General features: G+C 38.3%; 1 protein-coding gene across 1 annotated transcript in view; it reads left to right on the forward strand.

Annotated features, from left to right (window-relative positions):
• Positions 1 to 13,579, forward strand: part of LOC132826765 (ATP-binding cassette sub-family D member 2-like) — a 98,280-nt gene that overhangs the window by 49,047 nt on the left and 35,654 nt on the right. Inside the window, exon 6 of the mRNA XM_060842948.1 lies at positions 7,472 to 7,617. Within this exon, the coding sequence (XP_060698931.1) occupies positions 7,472 to 7,617 (146 nt within the window). The remainder of the gene's footprint in view (positions 1 to 7,471; positions 7,618 to 13,579) is intronic.

Consider the following 13,579-nt stretch of genomic DNA (forward strand, 5'->3'; position numbering starts at 1 on the left):
AGTGACATTCTAATATCTCTAGCGGAATAAAAGAAAAAAAAACTTGCCTTTTTAATTATCTTTGTCAGTATTACAACAAAATTTATTTTCCATGTTATTTTTAGTTTATTTTTGTCTCTTTTCCTCTTTCTCCACATTTCTGACATGGGTGTTTGGATGCTTCTGATCAGATTTATTCCTCACTGTATGAGAACCATTCATTCTGCAGGATGCTTGTGTTGAGTGAAACTGAGGCTTGTTCTGAGACAAAGCTACTGTAAATGAATCTTGTAGAAAGGCACTGTCCCTGTTTTAATGTGTAGATAATAAACTTCAATTAAATCTTGGAAAAAAATAAGGTAGGCCAGTCAATTTGTTTTTCACTTGAAATCACTGTATCAGCATTTTTTTAGGAAAGGATAAAGAAAGAATGTTATTTGAGACTTTCTGATGTTGCATGCATCAGTTTTATTTCTGCATTCAATTTATTTATTTCTGCATTCAATGTTTTGTGCTTTTCCTGTGGAAGCTGAAATTGATAATTGCAGGAGAGTTGTCTTGCACTCTCTGCTGAATTTGCACAGTGATGTGCTGTGATCTTCACAGCATTACAATCGAATTGCCCTTGTTATAATGCATAATATACATTCTACCTTTGACTAGTTGTGTTAATCTGCACTTAATGCGTTAAGAAAATGATCAGCTTTAAGTGAATAACAGTATAACAATGTAGAGTTGCATGAAAATCCTCTAGTGAGACTAGATTTCTTGATCCAGTGAAGCATTTTGGCAACAAATTTGCAAGCTAAAAGAATTTCTAACACTGAAGTAAGGAGGTAAAAATAAGTTGATTTTGAATGCGCAAATCATAATATGCATCCATCTTTCTATAACTGTATTGATTTCAGTCTCAAATTGTCGCCTGTGACTCAGTGAGGACCACTCTTGCCCTGAGTCAGAAAGCTGTAATTTCAAATTCCAAATCAGGATTTGTGCACAAAAATCATGGATAACAGTGTGGTACTGAGATAGTGCTGTAGTATTGAAGGTGTAGTCCTTCAGATGAGAAGTTAAACTCATTATCCTGACAACAGAGGATGTGGATGAAGACACTGATGGGACAGTATGTATAAGACCATTGATCAGCATACACGCAGACGTGCTTGGTGCAATGGTTTACTTGCGCAGAACCTCTTGTCATGAGGTGTCTGACTTCCAGGTGAAGAGCCTGGACCTCCTTCCTTATCAGAGTGATGTGATGACCATGATGCAGCATTTGTTTGCCAATGTTTAGCCTCCATAGAGGCAAAAGCAGTAGCCTGCCAGCAAGCAATGACCTTATTGAAAAGGGAAGCAGCTTCAAAGGACTAAATAGTTTCGTTCTACTCATAGGTGCGCTGCAGTAGAAGCTCACACTGAAGTAGTGAAATTGATGTGTGCTACCTTGTAATCATAGCTTGCTACCTATGCAAGATCAGACTGTTGTCATTTTGACTGCCAGAAAATGATTAGTAAGTTTGCAGGTGACACCAAAGTTAGAGGTGTAGTGGACAGCGAAGAAGGTTACTTCAGAGTACAACGGGATCTTGATCAAATTGGTAAAAGTGCTGAGGAGTGGCAGATGGAATTTAATTTACAGTATATACTTGAGTAATAGTCAAATTTGTTTTACTACTTTTTAAGGTTAAATTTATGGGGTCAACTATTATGTAGATTCTACTTTTGAGGGGCTGAAATTCACACTTGTCAAAATTCATACCGTATCATGAGCAGAAGCCGACTGATCTCTAAATGAATAAGGAAAAAACAACGAATTATTGTAATTCTGAAAACCCAGAGTGAAACACAACAGTCAGTGGACAGGAAGACCGGGCGCAGAGCGGAACAGTTGGCAGACCAGAAACTGGAGCGGGACGTGATGGCTGGCACACTGGTTCATAAACTTTGATCAGTTATCTGTAAAGGTTGCATTTTACATGAGATGGATGGAAAATTCCAGGTTATTTGGCCAAAAATAGAGAGTCAGCTTTTACATGAGATCGACTATTACTTGAATATGTATGGTAGATAAATATGAGGTGTTGCATTTTGGAAAGGCAAATCAGGGCCTTAAGATTAGATTACTTACAATGTGGAAACAGGCCTTCAGCCCAACAAGTCCACATCGACCCACCGAAGCACAACCCACCCATACCCCTACAGTTACCCTTTATGTAACACTACGGGCAATTTAGCATGACCAATTCACCTGACCCACACATCTTTGGACTGTGGGAGGAAACCGGAGCACCTGGAGGAAACCCTCGCAGACATGGGGAGAACGTGCAAACTCCACACAGTGAGTCGCCTGAGGCGGGAAATGAACCCGGGTCTCTGGCGCTGTGAGGCAGCAGTGCTAACCACTGTGCCACCGTGCCGCCCACAAATATTATTGAGGTCCTGGGGAGTGCTGCTGAACAAAGAGACCTTGGAGTGCATGTTCATAACTCCTTGAAAGTGGAGTCGCAGGTAGATAGGATAGTGAAGAATGCATTTGGTATACTTTCCTTTATTGGTTAGAGCATTGAGTATAAAAGTTGTGAGGTCATGTTGCAGGACATGGTTTAGGCCACTTTTGGAATACTATGCTCAATTCTGCTATTGGGACTTGAAAAGTTCAGAAAAGATATACGGGGATGTTGCCAGGGTTGGAGGGTTTGAACTACAGGAAGAAGCTGAATAGTCTGGAGCTATTTTCTCTGGAGCATCAGAGGCTGAGGGATGACTTTATAGAGGTTTACAAAATTGAGGGGCATAGATAGGATAAATACACAAGGTTTTATCCCAGGGTATGGGAGTCCAAAACTAGATGGTGTAGGATTAAGGTGTGAGGGGAAGGATTTGAGAGACCTAATGGCCAACTTTTTCATGCAGAGGGTGGTGTGTGTAAGGAATGAGCTGCCAGAGGAAGTGGTGGCGGCTGGTACAATTGCAACATTTAAAAGACATCTGGATGTCTATATGAATAGGAAGGATTTAGAGGGATATGGGCCAAATGCTGGCAAATGGGACTAGATTGATTTAGGATATCAGGTCGGTATGGATGAGTTGGTTTCCATGCTGAACATCTCTATGCCTCTCTGCTACTGTGCTGAGAGCACTATGCCAGGCAAAGGTAAGACCGATCACCACTAGAATGCACATGGGTGAGTGGGTTAGTTTTGTCTGTGTTGTTAGAAATGTTCTTGATTTAAAGTTGAGTTTTCACTTCTGCAGGGCCTCTACACCCTTAAAAAAAACACCATGGATAGTGAACTGCAATTACAGTTAATAAAAACAGAAAGAAGTTCTGAGGAAGGGTCACCAGACCTGAAAAGTTAGCCTCTGTGCAGAAAAATCAGTTATCAGGCCTGCTGAGGTTTTCCACCAACTTCTTCTGTTTGTTTGTCGTGGCTGTCACACATTAGCCAGCAGGTGGCTCTGCACCAATGTGTCAGCTCTATCATGTGCTTTTGTAATTTTTCTTTGTCTTTCTGCATTTAGACTGAATTGTCAGTACAGAAACAAAGTAGTTAAACTATGCTGGTATTTGTAATCCATACAAGCGTCTTGTCCTCTGACTTGTCTCACATTATCAGTGTATGCTTCTATTTTTCTTTATATTCACCTTTTTAAAAATACCTATTTTATTCACCTTAACTATGTCGAGTGTCGTGAATTCATGATCTAACCACACTGAGCAAAAGAGTTCTAAATTTTTATTGGATTTGTTTGTGTCCCATGTTCATCACACATCCTTTGGTTTAGGATTTCACAGAAATAATGGATGTAAATAAAATATTTCTATTAAATTACATCATAATTTTATTAGATACGCCTCGGCCTTCTCGATTCTTACTCACATACTTGTAATTTTAAGACACCATCTTTAATTATCAAATAAATCTGCTTCAATTTTGTCAGTCTGAATTAATCATAAGTTTTATTTGTTTATTTTCTTTTGGGGTTGATCAATTTAAATAGACCTTGGAGTAACTGTGATGAACTCTGACCTAGAAGTAGCACAGTAAAGCAGTTTGAAATTTCCAAAGTGTATGTGGCATCGGCAATTTCTTTCAAGAATGTTAGATAATGGCTTTTAAGTGATTGCATAAGTTGCAAAGAAATCAACTGTAATTTTCTTGGGGAATAAGAAAATTCCCGTGGGCGGCACAGTGGTTAGCACTGCTGTCTCACAGCGCCTGAGACCCAGGTTCAATTCCCGACTCAGGCGACTGACTGTGTGGAGTTTGCACGTTCTCCCCGTGTCTGCGTGGGTTTCCTCCGGGTGCTCTGGTTTCCTCCCACAGTCCAAAGATGTGCGGGTCAGGCGAATTGGCTATGCTAAATTGCCCGTAGTGTTAGGTAAGGGGTAAATGTAGGGGTATGGGTGGGTTGCGCTTCGGCGGGTCGGTGTGGACATGTTGGGCCGAAGGGCCTGTTTCCACACTGTAAGTAATCTAATCTAATCTTTAAAAAAAAAAGAAACATTGCTCCTGTGCCCTGATGATTTTTGACCTAGAGGTAATACCATGAAGAAAGAGACTAAGATAGAAGTGGTGTGTGTGCCAGTACAAGGTAGGGCTACATACAGATGAGCTGTAGGATGAAGGTAATCACAGATGCAGACACCGAAATCAGATAGAGACAAATTAAGGAACACAAATTAATGGTAGAAAACTAGTAAAGCTCTGAGAAAAAGTTTGGTGCTGCCTTTAGCAATAAGGAGAAAAATAGAATCCAGAATCCCCTTAGAAGCAAACAGGCTAAAAGGGACTGAATTCTATGAGCTGGTCAAAACTCAGATGTGCAAAAAAACTAAAAGGTCCAGATTACTTGTTTTGTTTGCTGGTTAGTTAAAAAGGAACTCTGAAAAGCTACACTTTCATAACTGCCTTAACCTCAGGAACAAATGGTTCGTAGAGAGTGCCTTGTTGATGTTCAATGTGGCCGTGTAAATCAAGGCTAAAAGTTTTTGTCAGAAATGACTCGTGACCTACTTTACTTGAACAAAGAACCATTATATATATATTAAATATGATGGCACGTTTCTGCAAGGAATGATATGAAAGTTTGTGGTTGTGTAAGAACTTTATTGACTATAAAGGTGAAATATACCTTTGTATTTGAAACACAATTTGCCTGTTAATTCTCATGTAATAGGCATTAGTTCTGATTTGCTTTAACGGAAAAGCGATAAAAAGTGGAGTTTTATTATTAATTTCGTTTGGAGCTCATTCAGTAGATTTAGCTATGTTGGTTTACAATCATTAGAACTACTGTGGGGGGAACAAACCATATTAACTGGCAGATTGTAAAAGATTATGTTAAGGAAATCAATAAATGTAAAAACCTGAAGAACTGCAGATGCTGGAAATCAAAAGCAAAAACAAATTGCTGTGAAAGTTCAGCGGGTCTGGCAGCATCTGTGCAGCAAAATCAGAGTTAATGTTTCAAGTCTGAGTTCTGAGGAACGGTCGCCAAATCTGAAATGTGAACTCTGATTTCTCTTCACAGAAAGTAAATAAGGTGTCTATTTTATTTTCAATATACCTTTGTAATTATTTCTTTTACCCTATATTTCCTTTTGGCCTATTGTTCCAGAATGTCAAATATCTTTGAATATTGAGTTCCTTGCCACCTTGGTCACCTTGCTGCTATGATTCTATGATAACCATAGATTCATACATTTATTTCTATTTATGCAATGCCATTAACTCATCTCGTTACAAGTAGTGTAAGCATTTGGATAAAGAACTTTAAACTGTGACTTTTTACCATAAATATTTAGACTGGTTCTAATTTCTGCTGTACTCTTCTTGATTGTCACACTTTGTTCATCTCTTCACTACACTGCACCTCTGCTCTTTTATTTCTTCTGATATTTAAATTTCTCTTCAATTGAACACTTCCTCTGCCCACTCTCCCTAACTAATTACTTTAAAGCCCTATGAAAAATGCTTGTTGTGCGATTTGCCAGGACAGTGGTCCCAGCACTGTTTAAATGATTTCAATGCCAATAGAACAGCTCTTTCTTTCCCCAGCATTGCTTCATGAATTGGAACGCACTTCTCCTACACCAATCATGAGCAACACATTTACCCCTCGTCTTATTTACCCAAGCCAATTTTCACTTGGCTCAGGTAGGAATCCAGCAATTATTAGCTTTGTGTTTCTGCTTTGTAAGTGAGCTCCAAGATGCTCTTTATCTCCCATCAAACCTCTTTCGTAGTCCTATTTTGTTGCTATCCAAGTAGGCCATGACAAATGGATAATTCCCCTTCTATCCCAAGTTTCTCTCCAGTCCAACAGAGATGTCCTGAGAGTTGATATCAAGTATGCAGCACAGACTTTGAGGGACTCTGTCTTTTCAGCAGAGAACAGTACCTATTCACCTAACTTTTCTATCCCCTAATACTAGTATATTTCTGTTTTTAAGACAAAATCTGCTCTGCTGAAATGATATTCCTAAGCCAACCCAAGCAATGCTTAATACAGTGTTAATACAGTGTTGATCACCACAAAATGAATCATCATATTCTGAAACACAGGACTATCAAAGGAAACAGTACACTGGTGTAATTTTTGCATTTCATATAAGAAGGTTCTTTATGGAAATAATTGCAGCTTATGAGTCACTTATCTAAACTTGGAAGTCAATCCAAGTTCAATGATCGGTTCTATTTTCAAATATTATTAACAAACCAAAGACCTAGCCTATATAAGGTACTTTAACTGTCATCAATATATTTAGAAAATTCACAAATTATGCTAGCATAAATTATAAAGTTATAGACCTTGGAGTTTAGCAACTGGGAATTCATGTTGAGATTATACGGGATGTTGGTGAGGCCTCTTTTGGAGTACTGTTTGCAGTTCTGGTCGTCCTGAGAAGGTTCAGAAATGATGTACCAGGATGTTCCCAGGAATGGAGAATTTGAGATGTAAAAATAGACTGGAAAGACTGGGACTTTTCTCATTGGCGTGTAGGAAGTTGACCTTTATTGAAGTTTAACAAATCATGGGGGGCAAAGATAAGGTGAATAACAAGGGTCTTTTCCTTCTGGGGAAGAGGTTCAAAACTGGGGGGCATATTTTTAAGGTGAGGGGAGAAAGGTTCAGAAAGGAAATGAGGGGCCACCTTTTTTTAGAGTGGTTCCTGTGTGGAGTGAACTGCTTAAAAAAAAAATTGCAAGTACAGTCACAATGTTTAAGAGAAATTTGGATAAGTTTGTGAATGGGAAAGGTTTAGAGAGATATGGGCCAAGCGCAAGCAGGTGGGATTAGTTAGTTTGGGAACATGATTGGCGTGGACTGAAGGGTCTGTTCCCATGTTGTATGACTCTATATGAATTGGTTTTCTTTCTAGATTTTAAATTATATTTCTACAAATTATATGTAATATTATGGTAGACATTATATGTATGCAATAGCTTTTGCACAATAATTTATTAAACTTATTATAATTTTTCAGGTTGATGAAGGTATGCATCTCCTTATTACTGGCCCAAATGGCTGCGGAAAAAGTTCTTTATTCAGGATATTGAGTGGTTTATGGCCAGTGTATGGAGGGGTATTGTATAAACCACCACCTCAGCACATGTTTTATATTCCACAAAGGTGAGTACTTTAGCATAATTGAAACCACTTTTTTTTCAATGTAAATATAATTCCAGTTTTTTTCAGCCTTTTTTTGGGAGAGTTGCCAATTTGTCTATAAGTTGTCCATTTAAATAGTTTGTTCTTTGTGACAATTAAATGAATAGAAAGTGTATGCGAATTAATAATTTTAAGAATGTGACAACTTGTCCTGAGATGTTTTTATACAGGTACATTTTTCTTAAATCTGGCTACCCAAAAAGCAGGAATGTTCAAAACCTGACATTTTTACGACCTGCCATGCATGAATTTTAATTCCTATTAAGTGAGTAAAGTAACTTGGTGGCATGCTTGGCTAGGTGCTTCTCAAACTGCCCTAACCAAAAACCAGTAAGATCAAAATCTAACAGGAATCTGTCCCAAGGCTGCTGGTTTTTGAATATATACTTGCTTCCTAAATACTGGGCTTAAGTTTGTCCAAATGAAGTTGTCATCTGCATAAACATGATTATTAGTTTATTATTATAGTGTATTTTAAGAAATAAGTAGTCTTCTCAATTTGGACACCAACACAGTCATACTTTAATTCAGCTTATGTTCATTTAATGGTCTGTCATTAGATAAATTCATCTTAAAATGGTTTTGTATTTTGTCTAATATTTTGCAAATTGGCCATGAAACATATTTGTGCATATTTCGTTTAGCCGTTTTGGTTTTGTGAAATAGAATATTGCAGCTTGAGGTAGGAAATACATAAAATGAGACAAAAACAAGTGTAAAATCTACTGATACTGCAAAAAGCAATTGAATCAACCACAAGCAGTCAGAAAACTTTTCCATTAAACGAAAAGATGGAACCCAAACCACTTCAGATGTTTTGTTCTTTATGTGCTCTTCAGTGCAGATGTTAACACGTTTTTTTTTAATAGTTGCCTTGTAAGCATTAGAACTGTGTTTGATTCTGCGAGGATCAGTGTCAAAACATACCTGGTTTTAACCTAAAAATGTAGAAAAAAAGGTTCCTGGATATTTGAGATCCTCTCGGTCATCAGTATTTAAACACTGCTTGTTAGACCTAATAACATGCGTATTGTGCGATAATATGACTGCAGGGTTACCTAAGTCCATCTCAATAGGTCTTTTTAAAATCAGATTGTTGATCTTTGTATCACCCAGTGTGAATGCTGTGCTTAGATACTTGCTTCCCTTGTATTTAGGTAATGATTGTCTTGTCTGTCTTCAAGAACTTGCCTAATTATACTGCATTGTTTCTTAATAATGTTGGCTGTGTTGCTACATTTATCAATTACCCCATAATTAGGTTTCCTGATGTAAGGTTTGCCTCTTGCTCTTATGAAACAGTAGTAATGGTTTTACTTCTGAACTAGGATGCTCAGGTTCAGGTCCCACCTGCTCTAGAGGTGTGTCATAACTTTTTAAAAGAGGTCATTTGAAAATATCTTCCTCCAAAAGTGCATAAACAAGTCCTTACTCTGTGGGAATAATGTGGTGCTTCAATTAATAGGAATCCGCAGGAAATAAAGGAAGATGAAGGGCTTGTGCCCAAAACATCGATTCTTCTGCTCCTCAGATGCTGCCTGACCTGCTGTACCTTTCCAGCACGACACTCTCAACGAGTAATAAAAGAATCTTACCTAATAGTCGAGTAATCAGAGTCTTAGAATTAGGTTTTATTGTCACATGTGCTCAGGTACAAGGATTCAGGAGTACAGTGAAAAGTGTACGTCGCCATTCTCTGGTAACATCTTAGGTATAAAAACGCAGTTAACAGAAGCCACTATCCTAGATACAAAACCAAAACAATCATTTTAGATATAAAGAACAGAATTAAAAATAAAAGCAGATATACAAGGAACAGAGTTTTTTTTGAGAAGAGTAGGAAATAATGGGGTTTGCAAGCATGTTTGGGATGCAAGACACTGGGAATCATCCAAGATGAGCTCAACATGGGACTAAGGCTGATTTAAATTCTTAGGCTTTATTTAAATAATTCAGCAATATCTCCACCTAAACTAACAAGTCTGAACTATACACTTTGTAATAGCATGCTCACTTCGGAGCAGAAGGTTCAAATCCTACTCAAAAATACTGGAATATGTACTCTGAGTTGATATTTAGATGAAGAAATGCTACTTCGTAGAGAGATACCACGTTTTAGATGAAATATTGAACTGAGGTCTGGTGTACCCTCTATATGAACCCAAAATGATTTCACATCAGCAACTGAAGCAACACAAGAGTTGTACTCGTAATAAAAAGTCACAAAATGCTGAAAAACACAGCAGGTCTGATGAAAATTCGTTTCGGCCTGGATCATTAACTTTTTTTCACAGATGCTGGCTGACCTGGTGTGTATATGCATTTTGTTATGTTTATTTCCAGTATCAGCAGTATTTTGCTTCCGTATTAAAGTTCCACTGATGTCTGGCCAACATTTATCCCTCAGTTAATAGTGAACAACGGATGTTCTGGAACACAGGAGCAGGATGAGGCTATTCATCCCATTTTGAAGCTGCTCCACCAATTAATGTAATTGTGGCTGATTGAATACTTCATTGGCAAACACTTCAGCCAGAGGGTTGTAAATCTGTGGAATTTCTTGCCCAGTGAAGTAGTTGATGCTACTTCAGTAAATGTTTTTAAAGTTAAGAAATTTTTTTTTTGAAAAATAAAGGAACTAAGGGATATAGTGAGAGCGCGGGTAAGTGGATCGGTCCACGAAAAGATTGGCCATGATCGTATTGAATGGCGGAGCAGGCTTAAAGGGCCAGACAGCCTACTCTTGCTCCGAGTTCTTATGCAGGCAGTGTCAAACCGTTCTGCCATTATTAATCAAAAATTACAAAACACTATTTTGAGTATACTTAAAACTGGACCTTCCACAGCCCTCTGGAATAGTGAATTTCAAATAGTCACCACCCTCTTAATTGAAAGAATTTCTCCCTGTCCTAAATGGCAACCATTTATTTTTAAATTGTACTTCCTAATTCCAGACTCCGCAACCAGAAAAAACATCTTAACTGCGTCTACCCTGACGAGGCTTTTAATTATTTTGTAGATTTCAATGAGATCATCTTTTATTCTTTGAAACGCTAGAGAATTCAAGATCAGTTTTCCCAATTTCTTCTCTTGGATATTCCCATCATCTTAGGAACAGTCTGGTGAACCTTTCTTGTACTTCCTTCATGGCAATAATAACTTCTGACATAAGAAGACCAAAACTACACAAAACTCTCCAGTGTGGTCTAGCCAAGATAATGTACAGTTGAAGCAAGACTTCATTACTCTGGCACTCAAGTCCTCTTTCGATAAAGACTCCCATTCCATTAGCCTTTCTAATACTTGATGCAAGTGCTTAGTAGTCTTCAGTGATGGCTTGACAAGGACACCCGAGTCTTTTTGCACATCTACATTTTTCACCCTTCTCAATTTAAGAAATATTTTGCACATCTGTTCTGACATTTTTCCACATTGTATTCCATCTGCCTTGCTGGATCATTAACCCTGTCCAAATCATCCTGAAAATGTCTTAAAGCTTCCTCCTGACACATTCCTGCAAAGCTTTGTATGATCTGCAAATTTAGAAATATTGTTACTTGTGACACCTTATTGTCAGCATACATTACAACAAAAAGTAGATTTCAGAAATGCTTAATTGCCTAAAGAATATTTTTCAGATTCTGACAATTACAGTAAGGGTGCATCTTTCTTTCTGCTTCCATCTCTTTCATTGCCTATCATCTTTAGCAATTGGTTGGGTTGGCTTGCAATTGTAATCTGTATTGTAGCTGAGAATAAGTGTTGTGGTAAATTTGAGTTAGGTTTAATTTTTATCATTTATCTAATCCTGTTTGAGGTGAGCACATTTAGCGTTCTTCTGGTATTTCTTTTCCATGAAACCTTCAGCAAGAAAAGCACCTTGTTCAACTAGATTGGAAGCAAAATGGAATAATTTTGGATTAAGATGGTATGGGAGAAGAATGCCAATAAAATTTTTAAAGATTGTAAAGGGGAGAGCCAATGTCTGCTCTAGTGAATTCTCCAGCGTTTCAGATAATAAAAAATGATCTAATTGAAATCTACAAAATAACTAAAAGCCTCGACAGGGTAGACGCAGTTAAGATGCTTTTCCTGGTTGCGGAGTCTGGAATCAGAAAGTACAAATGTCTGCAACAGTTGATAGAATGGACAGAATTTAGAGCAAACAAAGTGGGGCTGGCTCAGGTAGCTGCTGGGGGTTAAAACCCTGAACAGACGTATTATGTCAGAAACTTGCCCACTTCTGGGTTTAATGTGAGTATTTTTGCAAATGACAAATTAGCAGAATTACTAATAAATCAAACAATAAATAACAAATAAAACAAGATTCTAATGGTATGCTGTTCCAATAACACATATAAATGTAAGTAATAAGATAACAATAAATTGAAACTTAGGCTATCAAAGTTCACACAGAATGTGGCTTCCTGAGCTTTCTGTATCTTTTTCCATCATTTTCCTCTGTCTGCCTTAGATTAGATTAGATTACTTACAGTGTGGAAACAGGCCCTTCAGCCCAACAAGTCCACACCGACCCGCCGAAGCGCAACCCACCCACACCCCTACATTACCCCTTACCTAACACCACGGGCAATTTAGCATGGCCAATTCGCCTGACCCGCACATCTTTGGACTGTGGGAGGAAACCGGAGCACCCGGAGGAAACCCACGCAGACACGGGGAGAACGTGCAAACTCCACACAGTCTGTCGCCTGAGTTGGGAATTGAACCCAGGTCTCAGGCGCTGTGAGGCAGCAGTGCTAACCACTGTGCCACCGTGCCGCCCACAGTTGTTTTCTGATGTCAGGAATATTATCTAAGAGTGCCATATACCTTTATGAATAGTTGTTGCTTTTTCCTGAGAGTTGGAAAGTTGTTTTTTCTTCAGATGGCAGTTGGCTTTCTCTTCTCTGTCCAGTTGTCCCCATCTTTATACCTGTGCTGACATATTAATTTCTTTACAACCGGATTGGTTCAAGGTTGTCACCATCATCAGATTTAAATTTTTCAATCCCTATGTGTTTGGTTTAAATTAATTGTCTAAATTTGAAAAGACTTGTTGCTTGATAAAAATGTTGCTTGGCTGTTCAATACAAAATATTCAATCTGTACTGCTGTTCGGACATCCATTTAACTCTAAGCATCAGAAAGAACACCATTGTTTAAAGGGACCATGCAATACTTTCCCTCGTTTTGCAATTTTACCATTTTTACACATCAGCTTCGCAACAGTAATGTCAGTCTGGAAATGGAGTATTCATTTTGAACTACTCCAGCATTCTGGTTTCCAAGCTGTGTGGAGTTAACAAGGATCAACAAACACATGGCATGAAGCCACTTTTTAATTAAACCAACAGGCTAGAAACACTTTAAACAGTAAAATTGAATAGCTGCTGAACTGTCTATATGAACGGTTTGTGCTGTCAGAACTTGTTTAAAGAGCCAGTGTCTTTGATTTACAGGTGATTTCCAACTTTATGGTGATCACTTTAAGTAAATCTACTTCCTTAACTTTTCTTGATGTTAGCCTTCGCTGTGGTGTGGATCAGCTTGCATTTCTTTGAAAAACAAGATCAGTAACACTAACAGAATGAAGGGACCAACATCAGGAGCAGCATAGTTAACACCAGCAGCATAACTACCTCATCCTTAATCTCACACCAATCCACAAGACGGAGGATAAAGACACAGCAAACCAACTCAAAGGAGGCAAATCCCCCAATGCAGAATCTTCAGACAGAGGATCCGCTTTGTTAGCATGATTGAGTACCATTATCTCACAAGGCTCAGGCTTTCACTGATAGAAACTTATCTTCCTGGAACAAAATCTTCTTTGCTGTGTACCCAGCGAGAAAACATTGCAGTGGCCATCACTGCCACTCCCAAGAGTTGTGTACTTTTTTTTCCGAAAGCAGAGAATTAG

Source organism: Hemiscyllium ocellatum, chromosome 23 (genome assembly GCF_020745735.1).
Source record: "Hemiscyllium ocellatum isolate sHemOce1 chromosome 23, sHemOce1.pat.X.cur, whole genome shotgun sequence".
In the NCBI taxonomy this organism is placed as follows: domain Eukaryota; kingdom Metazoa; phylum Chordata; class Chondrichthyes; order Orectolobiformes; family Hemiscylliidae; genus Hemiscyllium; species Hemiscyllium ocellatum.